The sequence below is a fragment of the Cavia porcellus genome, unplaced genomic scaffold (genome assembly GCF_034190915.1).
Source record: "Cavia porcellus strain 051 isolate PalLab524CR breed Dunkin Hartley unplaced genomic scaffold, mCavPor4.1 scaffold_31, whole genome shotgun sequence".
Lineage (NCBI taxonomy): Eukaryota > Metazoa > Chordata > Mammalia > Rodentia > Caviidae > Cavia > Cavia porcellus.
Genome location: NW_026947514.1, coordinates 35621949 through 35636776, shown reverse-complemented (window position 1 = coordinate 35636776; position 14828 = coordinate 35621949). Strand labels below are relative to the sequence as shown.

Sequence of the window (14828 nt, the reverse complement as noted above, 5' to 3'; positions counted from 1 at the left end):
AATTCATAACATTCAATTCATAACATTAACCAACCATGCAAAAACTACAAGCATTAAAACATGCTAGTTCCTTGCCCTTTTGATCTGTCTTCATTAATAATTACAGACAACAGAATACGTGTAATAAACTGTTTTTAAATTTTCTGAAATTTGGAATGTATGCTACAAAAAGAAAGCATTAAAAGATGAAATTTGTTAAGTGGAGAAATAAATTCTACTACCATTCATTGAACAGTAACCATTATTTTTTGAGCTGGTCTGTATTTGAGGCACTATGCTAGATGCTAGGGTCTCCATTATGAGCAAGATGCTCCTTACTTTTAAGGAAAGCCCACTCTGGTGAGGGAGTAAACAGTTACCTCCAGTGTGAGTGATGCTTCTATGAGTTTAGCATGAGGTGCTATGAAACACAAAGCACTATTCTATTTGGAAACTTCTTAGAATAGTGTAGTATCCTGATGAAACCTGGCAATGGCCCTTATTTACTATTAATATAAAATATGCATGAAGATAGAAAACAAAAGAAAAATAAAATCATAGTCTTACCCCTGCTGAGATATTGTCTCCTCCAGAAATCATACCTGAATCTGTGACTTGAGTTGTTTTCCCTTATACATTACTCTGCCACGGTGTTTAGCACTTGTTTACTTCTGTCTTCTTGACTAGATTATATCCACTTTCAACTTAATATGTAGCTGTTCATTCCCAGTAAATACTGAAATTTGCTTATTTCAGTGCTAGTAGTTTGAAAACATTTTATTAGCAATGAATCATTTAAACTATTTGGCTTATTAATAGATTTCTTTGTCCCTTTTTTTCTGTCAGAGGATGGCAAAGAGAGACAAATTAAAAATAAAACCAGTAATGCTCGCAGATGAACAAGAAATTCATCAGCCGAGTACCAAATTTAGTTAATATGAGAGTTAAGGATTAAATGAACATGTGGGCACAAAACATAATAAATTTTCAGTTTTTCAATTAATGTTCAGATGTATTAGAAACCAAATAGAACTAGTTCACCATGTTTCCTCATTTTAAAGCACCAGACTGAATTTATGATTTGAAACAAGTAATATCAATTTTGTCCATTCTTTCACTTGGTTTTGAATGTATCATAAAGTTTTTTCCTTTATTACAGCAAAATGATTCATTAGAAAATAGAGAAGTTGGTAAACAATGAAAGCAAGGAAAAATTATTACCCACCATGCCATTATTCAATGGCAACAACTGTTTAAATATTGACATAGTCTTCCCAGTTACATGTTTTTAAGTAGTTGACCATATTCTATATAATTCCAATTTTTTAATTAATATAATATTAGATCCATTTCTCAAGTCACTAGTAAAAGGTCATTTATTTGTTAGTAAAGGACATAGTATGATGTTTTGATCTGTGTATGGATTGTAGAACCAATCAAGCCAATTAACATATCCATCACTTCCCTATCTTATTATTTTTGAGGATGAGCATTTTTAAATCTATTATTTTAGCAGTTTTGACATATATCATACAGTATACAATTCCTGATATCCATATTGATACATACAATTCAGTGCTTGTGGATATATATTCAGAAATGAAATTGCTGGCTTGGCTAACTCTATTTTTACCTTTTTTGAGGTAACTGTATACTCCATAGTAACTATACTAATTACATCCCACCAACAGTGCCCACGGGTTCCCTTTGCTCCATACCCTCAACAATAGTTAATATCTTTTGTCTGTCTGATAACAGCCTTTCTAGCAGGTATAAGGTAGTACCTCATTATGTGATTTTTTTTTTGCATTTTCCTGATGATTACAAGTATTGAACATTTTTAAAATGTACCTGTTAGACCTCTTTGTTTGTTCAGATCTTTTGCCCTTTTTAAAGTAAGATTATTTGTTTTCATGTTAGTATTTGCGTTCCTTGTGTGTTTTAGATATTAGCCTTTTCTCCAAATGTATAATTTGCAATTTTTTCCCATTCTCTAGGTGTTTCTTTACTTGGTTATTTGTTTTCTTTGCTGTATAGAAATAATTTACTTTAATATAGTCCCATTTGTCTGTTTTTGCTTTTGTTGCCTGTGTTTTAAGGTCATTTCCCCCATATTTCTTCTCATGTTTTCAGATTCTGATTTCATATTTAAACAAAAATATTTTATCAAGTTTGAGTTGATTTTTGTATATGGTATAAGTTCCAGTTTAATTCTGCTGCTTATGAGTATCCAGTTTCCTACCACATTTATTAGAAAGACTATCTGTGCCTTTTGTATACTTGTGGCACCTGTTGGGAAAATTAGACCATTAATTCTTGGTTTTGTTCCAGGAGGAGTTTGGTGCTATTTCATTATATCTATTTTTATTCCACCATGCTGTTTTAATTACAGTAGCTTTAGGCTTTTCGTTTTCCAAATTGCTTTATTTGGGGTATTTTGGGGTTCTATAGACATTTCAGTTTTTTCCTAATTCTGTGAAAACTGACATTGGAATTTTGATAGGAACTGCACTGAGTAAGTAGATTACTTGGGGCAATTGTAACAATATTAATTCTTCCAGTGCTTGAACAGAGGCTGACTTTCCATCTGTGTCTTTAGTTTCCTTAATTAATATTTTACAGTTTTCAATGTAAAGAACTTCAACTTCCTTGGTTGATTTTACTCAGTATTTTATTTTGTTCTGTTTGATGCTATTGTAAATGAGACTGTTAATTTCTTTTTCAGATAGTCTGTTGTTAGTGTATAGAAATGCTACTGATTTTTATGTATGTTGGTTTTGTGACCCACATCTTTATTTTATCAGTTCTACCAGTTTTTTGGTGGAGTCTTCAGGGCTTTCTGTATAGATCATATCATTAGCAAATAATTTCCCCACTGCCCTTCATATCGAGATGCTCCTCCCTTTCTTACTTGATTATTCCAACTAATACTATGTTGAACAGATGTGATAAGAGTGAATATTCAGGGGCCAGGGATATAGCTGATCATCACAGCACTTGCCTGACAAGCTAGAGGTCCTGAGTTTGATTTTGAGTTCCAATAAAAAAATAATGGACATTCTGCTCTTGTTTACAGACTTTGAGGAAAAGCTTTAATCTTTTCACTGTTAAGTATGATATGATCTGTAGGCTCATAATGTATGGCCTTTATTGATTTGAGATATTACTTCTGTACATTTTTGAGAGACCTGTTCATTAAAAGATGTTAAGTTTTGTTATTTCTGCATCTATTGAGATTAACCATGGCTTTTGTTCTTCATTCTGCTCGTAAAGTATTTCACATTTATTGATTTATATGTGTTGAGTCAGCCTTGCATCACTATGATGCTTATGGTGCATAATCTTTTTGATGTGATTTTGAATTTGGTTTGCTAATATTTTGTGAAAGATTTTTGCATCTGTTCATCAAGAATATTTGCCTAGAATTTTCTTTTTTGTTTTATTTTATGATATGAATATAGATGCTACTGTTTTGCTTTGATTTCCATGTGCGTGGATATCTTTTTCCATCCCTTTGCTTTCAAATTTATCCTAAGATATGCTCAAAATTATCTACATTAGTTTCTTAATTTGATTTCTAGACTTTGAAGTATTTCAAGGAGATAAATAATTTACAGCTTTGGTCCCATACTACAGCATGACTCCTCTGCAGTGCTCCCCCAACACATACACGTGCATGTGCATACACACACACACACACTGGGGATCAAACCCAGGAACACTCTACCACTGAGTGACATCTCTTTACAATTTTTTTTTTTTTGAGACAGGATTGTGCTAAATTGTCCAAGCAGGCTTCAGACTTGTGATCCTCCCGCCTTACCCAGCTAATAGCTAGAATTATAGGTGTGGACCACTATTCCTGGCCAGCACGACATTTTTCTACCAAGCAACCCTTACAGTATGTTGGCAGTGATTTACTTGGACTGTAAAAATAGTAAAACTTTAATTTATTCTTTGTAGTCACAAGCTATAATTTCTCTCCCTGTGATATTCTAAGCAGTAGTTTTCTCCATAATCTGTTATAAACATAGTAGTAACACTTTGTGCATAACTTTGCCTTCTTTGGAAATCTTTTCATTTTAATTTTCAAAATCATTTTGAAAATATTCTCAAGAATTTAAATATTCTTTCCTTCATCCTTTACTTACATTTTTATCCCTCTGAATAGACTAACCCTATTTTAGTCCTCTCACAATTAGTTTTGATAACTAAGCAAAACATAAAACCTCTGCCATTGTTGCAGGAGATGAAAATCATGAATTAGTCTTGTTGTAACAGGTAGCAGGTAACAGGTATGTACAAGGTAAGATTTTTCTGCTTCAAGAGAGAGCAGAGATAAAGAATTAAATTTAAATGATACATTGACCTCACACAAGTAAAAAAGCCATTTTCTGGTAGCTTAACCTGTGAAGGTGTCATGATTAGCTTTATACAGTACATATTAATTCTGTGCAAAAATGTACAATTAAGCCTTTGCAGCTTGCTACTACACCTTAGATTTCTCTAGATTCATTGCGTTCATCCACAGGATTTTAGCACCAGCATTCCAATGACTATAGCAGCCATTGTTATATGACAACCAATTCACAATATTAAAATTTAAATCACAAAATTATTAAAATTGTCTACTCAATGTCACTCTCTGAGATATAGAGATTAGGGGAGGGAGGAGCCAGGAATATAAACAAGCTTTTAAAAGAAATCTCTCACATGAAATATTTACCTAGTTTATTCATTGTCAAAAGTGCTAGATGAACTCTTTCTAAAATTAGGTACTTTGAAATGAGTAAAGGCAAAAAAAAGGTTTTGTAAGTTGTTTGGTTGTCCTGTGAAATCAATTAGGGGTGAGTGGCATATTTATTCACTACTTTGATTTAAACTGTATAACATGTGAGACATAGTACATAAATAAAAGATATTATGTGGCTCCTTATATCAGACAATATTTAAAATATATAAATATATTTGTATAATATGTATGTAAAATAATGATAGCATAGTTAAGTGTTCTGAAAGAGTCATATACCAGATACAGTGAAATAAGAAAGAATATCTTTTTCATTGTAGAGAAAGATTTCAGAAATGGAAATTTTATTCTTAATTTATAAAAGTATTTTATCAGTCTCTGAAACCTCCAGGCAGAATTCCCATGTCAGCGTACTTAAGGGCAAAAGGAACAAATTTGTTTTTATGGTGTTTTTTTTTTAAAGAAATACATTTGTACAGAAAGTTTCATGCACATTATTGGAGTAGGAAGTCTCCCACTCTTTGGTTTGCTTTGGTTTTTCACTCTCAGCAGCCTTCTTAATTCCATCTTTTATATACAGAAAAATTTCTGTGAAATCTCAGCACCTTTTTGATTAAAGGCCATTAATATTAGTCTCATCTGTTAGTAAATAGATCATTCCTTTCTTTGTTGCACTGAACACCCAAACCATACAAAGTCTTTATTCAAGGTTATAAAACTTGAACTGATCTTATGAGCTCCCCTTCTCTTCCACCCTCTAGCATTTTCATATGTTATTGTTTCTGCCCTAGTCCTGGGTTTCGTACCTATATAGGGATCATATTTAAAGTATTTCTGGTTATTTTATTTTTAAACAAATGTGACATTTTCTTCATCTCCTTGCTTCTGAGCTGGGGAGGACAGAATGTCAAAGATAATAAGGCCCAAACATCTGATCATTGAATATCAGTCTGAAGCACTGCTCAGAGACTATGACTTTAACAGTCATTATTAGAGAGACAATAAAGGAAATGCCTTGGTGGCCATGAAATGAAGAGAAATCTGAAGCAACTGTTAGGGGATTGAGATAAGATCCTAGAAAAAGGAATCACTTGCTTGTTCATGTATTTCTCAAATAACATTGTGTGGAATGGTAGGAACTGTGATACAAATAAAAATAAGGCAGAATTCTGACTTTGGGAATATTGTTTATAGGGCAAACACTGATTCATAGTATTTGAGACTATCAAAACAAGAATTATTATTCTTTTAGGAAATATTCATCTTCTGTTATATTACAGATTGTGTTCTAGTTGCTGAGAATAATCCCCTGAACAGAGCAGATAAAATATCTCCCTTCAGGGAGCTTATATTCCAATCAAGGCTGATGGAGGTGGGCAGTAGGTGAAGGCAGTAAATACATGTCAGACAGCAGTAAGAACCGCAGAGAAACATTAGGCAGATAAAACCGATAGAGACTGCCAAATCCTCACTGATGAAGTGATACTAAGCAGAGATCTAAAGAATAAGGAATAAAATTAGGTGTATATTTAAATGAACATGTTAGCAATCACAGCTGAGCGTTAACTCCATCAGACATTCATTTAAGCATGTTGTCACAATGTATTAATGCTTATGAAATTATATGAAGCATATACAGTTATGATCCCCTTTTCATGTAACTGCCTAAGGTTTACAACTTCACTCTGAAGATTTACTTCATGTAGTAGAGAAGAGGCTAAACAGCTGATTCAGAAGAGAATCATTTGAAGAGGTGGTACTTCTTAAAAACAATTTTTTTAATATTTTTATATCCTGTCTCAAGACTGCCAACATATTACTTACTGGACGCCTACAAGGAATTTGCTTCATAAATTCCTGAAAATGAAAATGACTTTCCATTATTACTGGTTACAAGCAGATGGTTCTTCAGAAAAGATGAGAGGTAGACTATTGGTTCTCACAGATTTTAAAATATTCATCCCTTAATTTCTTCATGTCATTAATTTTTAATGTCAATAACATTTAGAAAGTTCAACCAGAATCTGAATTATCGCAAATCAAAAATTTGGTTTTTTTGTTGTTTGTTTTTTGTTTGTCTTTTTCATTTTTATCGGTACCAGGGATCAAACTCAGGACCACACACTTGCAAGGCAGGTGCTTATGCCACTGAGCTAAATCCCCAGCCTCGCAAATTAAAAATTTAAATTTATTATGTTTTTTTCCTAAAGGAAGAGTTCAGTATCAAGTATGAAAACAGTTTGGATAAACTCTTAGAAGGGCTTTATTACAAATAGAATAAAGAGCCTTAAAGTTTTTAACTCTTTCATGAATTGATAAAGGATATTTTGATGTGTTTTATATATTATACCAATAATATTTAATATAGGATATTCTAGATGGTTTCCGCCACTCATTGGTTCCAAGACACCTCAGAAGCTACAGTAGTCTATTGAATGCCATAATTGAAGCTCTTCTCACTGGTACAGAGGAGCTCTTGATCAAAAGACCAAGTTTCCCAACAGGATTACAGTGGTTACAGTGACCATGTATAAATTTCTTTTTTTCTCAGGTACCCCAATTATGAATTTATTAGTGATAACTCTATATCTTGGTCTGCTGGACTACACAATAGGTACACAGAAAATTCCCTTCGGGGTGTGATCCTGGATATACATTTTCTGTCCCAGGCAGACTTCCTAGTGTGTACTTTTTCATCCCAGGTAAGTGACAGTAGAGGACATTTAAACGATCAATATTTTTTGGTCATATTGACATTAGGAAAAGTATTATTTGTGTGTATGTTTTTAGTGTTAGTTACCATGACTCAGGTAAAGTTTCCTAAATTTAGTAATGATACCTTTTATGAAAGAAGATTCCATAACTGTTTGAGCTCTTTGGTTATTTAGCTGTTTGCAAGCAGAGGTTGAGTATCCTCACTAAAACTTGTTGGTAGAATTGTTCAATGTACTTAATGTGTTCACAGCATTTAACAAAAACTGTGAGTAATTAAGCACACTTACTACTTTTTGCATACAGTTAGTATATAATCAGAGTCCATTCATTTCAGTACATCAGTACACTGAGAGACCTAAATGCAAAGCATTTTGTCTCTCTTGCCTTAAAGAACTAAGAGTAAATGTAATTAATTTTCAAGTCCTGTATTACATTTCTAAGCAAGAAACTGTTTGTTAAATTTGATACAATATCATACATTCTTTAAGTTTAATTGTTGCATATAGTTATTGATTATGAGTTTAGCATGTGTGTTTTATAAGTGATTCAATCAGCATTATGTGACTTATGGAGTGTCCATATAACATTTATTGTCAACTTTATTCTCCTTTCTCATTTATGCACACATTTTTGGTTAGTTCTTTTAAACAACTGCTGACTATACTAAAAGTTATGCAAGGGCAAAGAGGAGACTGAAGATACAGTTTTTGTCCTCATTCAGAATCAAAATGCATACATGAAACAACTAGAGAATAATTACCAAAAATATATATTAGTATAAGGTAAAGATAGATTTCAGTGCTGAATGGAAACATAGAAACATGAAGAACAAAAACCACATCACTTTCATGAGAATTTGTTTCAGAGAGAAAAAGAAATGGACAGTTTTTTTTATTAAATGACAAAGTATATTGTCACAATGGTATGGTGACGAGGTTGTCAGAAAGATATCCAGGCAAAGGCTATAGATTTCTTTTGTAGGGACTAAGAATACAACTTAATACCCAAATACAGCTGTATAAAACAGGAATCCCATAACAGTGCTCATCAGACAGAAAACTTTCTTACTTTCAAGTTCCCAGGAAGAAATCCACTGATGTTTCTCACTAATTGGGGTAAGGATCTTGTCTTTGAGAAGCTTTTCCTTTTTTGTGGTGGTGGTAATGGCATGGTCAGAGGTTTATATCACAATAAAAACTCGAATAGAAAATTTAATGTTAGTGTTCAGAATAAAAGCTTCACAGTAAAAATGCCTTGTATTTATGTACTGAATGGCAATTTGTCAAATGTGACCACCTTCATGTTACACGTCTTATTTCAGTGGTGGCAAACCTAGAGCACATGTGCCACAGTGGGCTGTTTGTATCGTTAGAGGCTCTAAAGGATTCTCCATCACCGCCTTATTTGATGACTATCAGCTGTAGCATTCATGGCAGTGAAGTGACTGCACACTCAATGGCCAATCTCTGGAGTTAACTTGCACCTCTATATTTTTTGCAGATATTTTCTTAAAAGAGATATTTAGCACAGTTTAATATTTTTACAATGAAAATAAAATTGGTTGTTGGATTGTGGAAATTCCCTCACCATAAATCCATGTTAGAATCATTTTTTAAGTGCCCCAGAAATGGAGTATGAGAAAAGGCCATACACTTCACTGGCAGAGAACAAGAGTGACCTCACAGTGGCTGTGAGGCCTTGAACAGATTATGTGGCCTATTCATGTTTGGGTTTTTTTTTTTTACTTTCTTACTTTTAAAAACAGTAATAACATTAGTACTTACTAAATAGTTGTTGGAGTTTTTTGTATGTTTGTTTGGTGTGTTTGTGTGTGTGTGTAAGGTGACTAAAGACTGATTACCTATAAACCCTCAAGAATAGTATTTAGCAATTCATCAAGCATATTATCTGTTTTTATATGCCCTAATCCTTACCGTAAGCATAAAAACATTACAGTATGTTCTCATCAACCTCACTGACTAATCTGGAGGGACCTTTGTGACTTCTGGCTTTTCCCCAAAGTCAAAGTGATCATGAAAGATAAACATTTTTTAACCTATTCAGTATATCAAGACAGCCACAATAGCACAACTAATGATACTGTCCTCACAAAAGAAGACTTCCAGAGCTGCTTCAGAAAATGGCAAGAAAGATGGGGTGTGTGTTCAAAGTAAAGTGTAGTATTTTGAGGGAGATTGATGGAAATGTACCTTTTACTTTAATTTTCAATCATACCTCATCCACAAATGTTGAGTTTAGGGAAATTAATCTTCATACTTTTTATATGTGTCACAAGCATGCTACAAAATGGGAGAAGACAAAAGCCATACATCCAGAAGACTGACATAAAATATTGTGAACCAAATCTCAGACCAGAATAGAAAAAAACTGATTCCCAGCTTTTCTTGATGATAGCCTTATATTCTACAAGATGATTAGAAAGTGTTGCAAGTTTAATATCTTTTTAGTGTCTCAACAGTTCTTAAATTGTCTTATCATGTGAACTTTGTCTTCTATGTACTATCCTTTAAAGAATTTTATAGTATATAGCAGCAATGAGAAAGAAATGATCTGGTGACCATTAGCTATTGTAGACAATATAAGAAGAATGCAAACCCATGCTAGGGAGAAAAACAGAAGGCTTGATCATGCAAAAATTATAGGCATGAGTGTTACATCTTAATCTAAATTCTTTATAAGGTTTAGACATCACCACCACTGCTGTCTTAGCTTCTGAAGCACTGGTTGGAGTGGGGAGAGGAGACATCATTTGCATTTTTTCACTGACTGAGATGATCACAACTGAAGGTTTAGGAAAATGTAAATTAAGTTGTGTTCTCAGTTCAGGATGTATGAAGGAAGAATTTTCTATGCGAAATGGTAGTTTTCTCATCTGTCTTCACCTATTCTTACGAAAGATTCTGAAATTCATTTCAGAAAACGATTTACTTTATCTTGAATCTGTTTTTTAGTTGCTTAAAATATTATTTCTTTATGGAGATAGTTACAGGTTAACTTTATCACAAAGCAGTAAGTTGAAAGAGTGAAGGTTAGTTTATGAAAGTTCACTTGGCATTCAGTAGGTAAGGAAGATAAACCTTGGACAGAGGAATCTTTTAGGTAGTCTTAAAATTATACTAGTGAGATAGTTGCATCTTACCCAAAGGCTAGATCAGTCCAAATATGCTGCTATACACATTGCACACTTAAAACTCTTTAGAACAGAAAGGTGGCTGTGCTTTTTCTCAGTTGTCAATGCAAGTTGATTGTCTGTAATTACATAAATCTTGATCAAGAAAGGTTCTTAGACCAAATTCAGAATTAGCTTAAAAGAACAAAGGATTAACAGTGGATGAAAGAGAGTAACAGTACTTATATAAAATATTTACTGTTCTGTCAGAAATACAGCTCAGTGACACAAGCATCTGCCTGGCAAGCACAAGGTACTGAGTTCAATTCCCAGTCCCCCGCCCCCCAATCCTAAACCTTAAACCTTAAACCTTTTCAAAGCACAAACTCATTTTTATGTTATAGTGACCAGGCTGGATAACTGTATAACTCTTAACAAATATTTACTGAAATTAATTGATTTCATATTTTAGATTACTTTGCACAATATATATAGTTCCCTCATCTTGATTGCAATAATCTTTTGGGTACATATTTTTGAAAAGACATAAGCAACAAGGTTAAGAATATGACAGCAGGGGCTGGGGGTTTAGCTCAGCGGCATAAGCGCCTGCCTTGAAAGCAGGCAGTCGTGAGTTTGATCCCCAGTACCGATAAAAAGGAAAAAGACAAAAGAAAAAAGAGTATGACAGCAAATGGATTGAAAGCTACCAACCAGAAGCTACTACTTCTCAGCCCTCCCAGTCCTAGAGCCTTTTTGCCAGTGGCTTTCAGATAGCTCTGAAGGAGTGATTTATATATTATACTAACACACTTTTTTCCACTCTTCCTCAAGGTCTGTCGAGTTGCTTATGAAATCATGCAAACACTGCATCCTGATGCCTCCGCAAACTTTCATTCTTTAGATGACATCTACTATTTTGGTGGTCAAAATGCTCACAACCAGATTGCTATTTATCCTCACCAACCTCGAACTGAAGAGGAAATCCCCATGGAACCTGGAGATATCATTGGTGTGGCTGGAAATCATTGGGATGGTTATTCTAAAGGTGTCAACAGAAAACTGGGAAGAACAGGTTTATATCCCTCCTACAAAGTCCGAGAGAAAATAGAAACAGTGAAGTACCCTACATATCCTGAGGCTGAGAAATAAAACTCAATTGTAAGAGATGAACAGCCAAACTCCATTTGAACCATTTCAGTCAACCAATAGATGAAGAAGGCCCTGACCTAACAGTGACATACTGGAAACTGACAGATACTTTGTTGATGGAGTTCCTCTTTAACAAGGGCTCCAATGCCCTCAAACCCATGCACAGTACAGTAATGTACTCACACGTAACATGCAAGCAGATTGTTTTCTACTTTGCCCTTTCTTTAAGTATTATGTCCCCATGAACCAAACACTGCCACATTGTGTAATTTAAGTAACACAGACATTTTGTGTGAGATTTCAAACATGGTGCCTATATCTGAGAGACCTGTGTGACTTAACTGAGAAGACCTGAACCAATTTCCTAACTGTGGGGAAGTTGATTCTTAACCAGTGGTGGTGTTGTGACCACTGAATTCACTCCAGTCAACAGATTCAAAATGAGAATGGATATTTTTTCCTTTGTAAGACTGTCTGGATTTTTTTTAAGTAAGTGCATCAGTTCATCCACCTCATCATTAATACATGAAGGATACATCAGAAAATAATAATTTTCTGTCCACTAGGAACTTTTGTAAAATAATTCCATGAACAAATTCTTTAGTACTCAATGTTTCTGGACATTCTCTTTGATAACAAAAAATAAATTTTAAAAAAGAATTTAGTAAAGTTTCTAGAATGTTGTATCACTGGATAATGTGGTCGTATTTATGATAGGACTGTGATAAATAGAAAAGTTTTATAGTTTTTCAGCTTCTTTACTTTTTTCAATTTCTTCTATAGAGTGATTAATCAGGCCTTAACTGGAAGAGACATTGGTCTATTTTGATACTGAAAACTGATTTTAGTTGTTAGACATTACAAAGTTACTAAGAACATTCTTTAAGAGATTGCATTCTTTTTGGATATTGTTGGCTTGTTTAATTTGAATGAAATAATACTCCTAACTCCTGCAGAAATTGTTATGTCTTTTAAAAATCTGTCTTATTATGGCTGTTGTCACTTTTGTGACTATGAGGCTTCTGTCATTTTATACAGAAGTCAATTTGTGCCATTCCCAGTCATTGTGTGTGTTTTATAATCCCAAGAATCTTTGGAGTTGGGAAGTTGACTGTATTTGTGAAACGTATATCTCATAGTGTGTAGAATTTTGTGAACAAAGGAGAGAAACCAGAATGAGACCCAAAGCAGACTTGGGATTATCTGGTTCACTACTTCCTTTCAGTAATTCCATGATGAAATCACTTGAGAAGATACAAGTTTGATGCCTTCTCTCTAAACATGACTTTTGTCCTTTTAAAAACTCTTCCTATTTGTATGTAACCTGTCTCCTACAGATTTTTTGTGAGAGTATTTCATTTTTCTTCTGTGTTCTACAAGAAAAATTTTGTCCATGTAGGAACAAGCATCAGGCCTAATATTAAATAACAGGCATCTCAGAAAGGAAATCTCAGTTTAACCTAAGTGAAAATACCTGTATATAGAATCTTTAAACCAGTGAGGTGGTGCACATCTGTAATCCCAGTACTTGGGAGGTTAAGGCAGGAAGAGTTGAAGGCAAGCCTAGACTATATGGTGAATTCAAAGCCAGTCTGAGCTACATGGTGAGAACTTTTCTCAAGAAAAAAAAACACCTTCAATGTTCCTAAATTCTTTCCATCACTCAAGTCGAACCTTCCCAAAGAGCAAAAATAACTACCTACACTATCAGTAAGAAAGTTGCCATTTAGCTGGAGATTCAGGTCAGTGGCATAAGCGCCTGCCTTGTAAGCATGCAGTTGTGAGTTCAATCCCTGGTACCTAAATAAATAAATAAATAAATGTTTGCCATTTAGTTTTGAAACAAAGAAAAACCTTTAAAAAAGTGTGCCAGTGCCAGCCTATAATTCCAGGTGCCCAAAGGTCTGAGGCAGGATTGCAAATTTGGAGGGAGCAATTCAGAGAGACCCTGTCTCAGAATAAAATTCTGGAAAGGGCTGAGGATGAGTGGTTGAGTGGTAGAATATTTTCCTTGCATGTGTAAGGCTCTGCCTTTAATCACCAGTACCATGAAAGAAAAAAACCCTTTTAAATAGACTCTCCAACTAATGAAACAGAGGTAATTTTGAATATGAGTTACTCTGCTGTTCCCATCTCTCTTGTCATCAGCGTATCAGTAACTGCGGGTTTGATTTGAGCCTTTCTAGGAGAGCCAAAGGTAAATGTCTCTTTTCAGTTCTAAATTGACCCAGTTCCAAAGGCAAAAGGATCAAAGGAAAGAAAAATGAAAGAATGAAGGAAATAAATTTAAGAAGTATTTCTGAAATGGAGGCAAAGACTTAATTTGGGGTATTTTATCTTTTAGTGCTATGCTTTCCATCTAATTCTATTTCTCTATGGAAATTACCTCTTTTTATTGACTATAAGCATATTTTCCTTCATTGAATATGGTTATAATAACTACTTTAAAACCTTTTCTGGTAAAGGTATCTGAATAATCTCAAAATTAGCCTCCACTGTTTATCTTGTCTTTATAGAATGTCAGTTGGTTTGGCTTGGTGGTTTGGCCTCTCATATGTTGAGTAATTTTAGATCAAGCCCTGAACATTATAAATGTTTGTGTTGTAAATTCTGTTATATTCTTCTGAGGAATGCTGAGTTCTTAGTTTATATCAGTCAACATTTAACTCTACTGGACTTGACTTATAAATTCTGTTGGGCAGCAACTCGATCTCAATTCAGTTCTTTTATATTTAGCTGGAGACTCTCCTATACATAGTTCAAAAAACAAACCCAAGATTTGGGTGGAGATTATACATAGAATTTAAGACATTATTTATTTTTCTCTGTATGTCCTTAGATTTCCACTCTTACTTTCCAGCATCTGTAGTTGCTGTTTCTGTGGTGTCATCTGATTCTTCAGCCAGAAACACTGCAGCTTTCTGTCAGCCCCAAAAGTCGTTAAGAAGGGACACTTGCCTTGTACTATTCTCTTTTTCCAGTTTTCATTTTCTTTACGGAATTTGCCTGGGTTCTATTCAGTCTTTAGTACCTTCAGGCATTTTTTTTTTGTATTTTTTTAAGCTTTATAGTTGTTAACTGTTAGCTTGGTTCATGGGGGCT

At 34.0% G+C, this 14828-nt stretch overlaps 1 protein-coding gene across 8 annotated transcripts in view; it reads left to right on the top strand.

The window, feature by feature from the left end:
- Positions 1-12386, top strand: part of Fut8 (fucosyltransferase 8) — a 409437-nt gene extending 397051 nt beyond the window's left edge. For all 8 annotated transcript variants that reach the window (XM_063240896.1, XM_063240899.1, XM_063240894.1 and 5 more), the window contains 2 exons: positions 7281-7431; positions 11409-12386. In XM_063240896.1, the coding sequence (XP_063096966.1) occupies positions 7281-7431; positions 11409-11726 (469 nt within the window). In that variant the 3' untranslated portion in view covers positions 11727-12386. The remainder of the gene's footprint in view (positions 1-7280; positions 7432-11408) is intronic.
- Positions 12387-14828: the final 2442 nt, after the last annotated feature.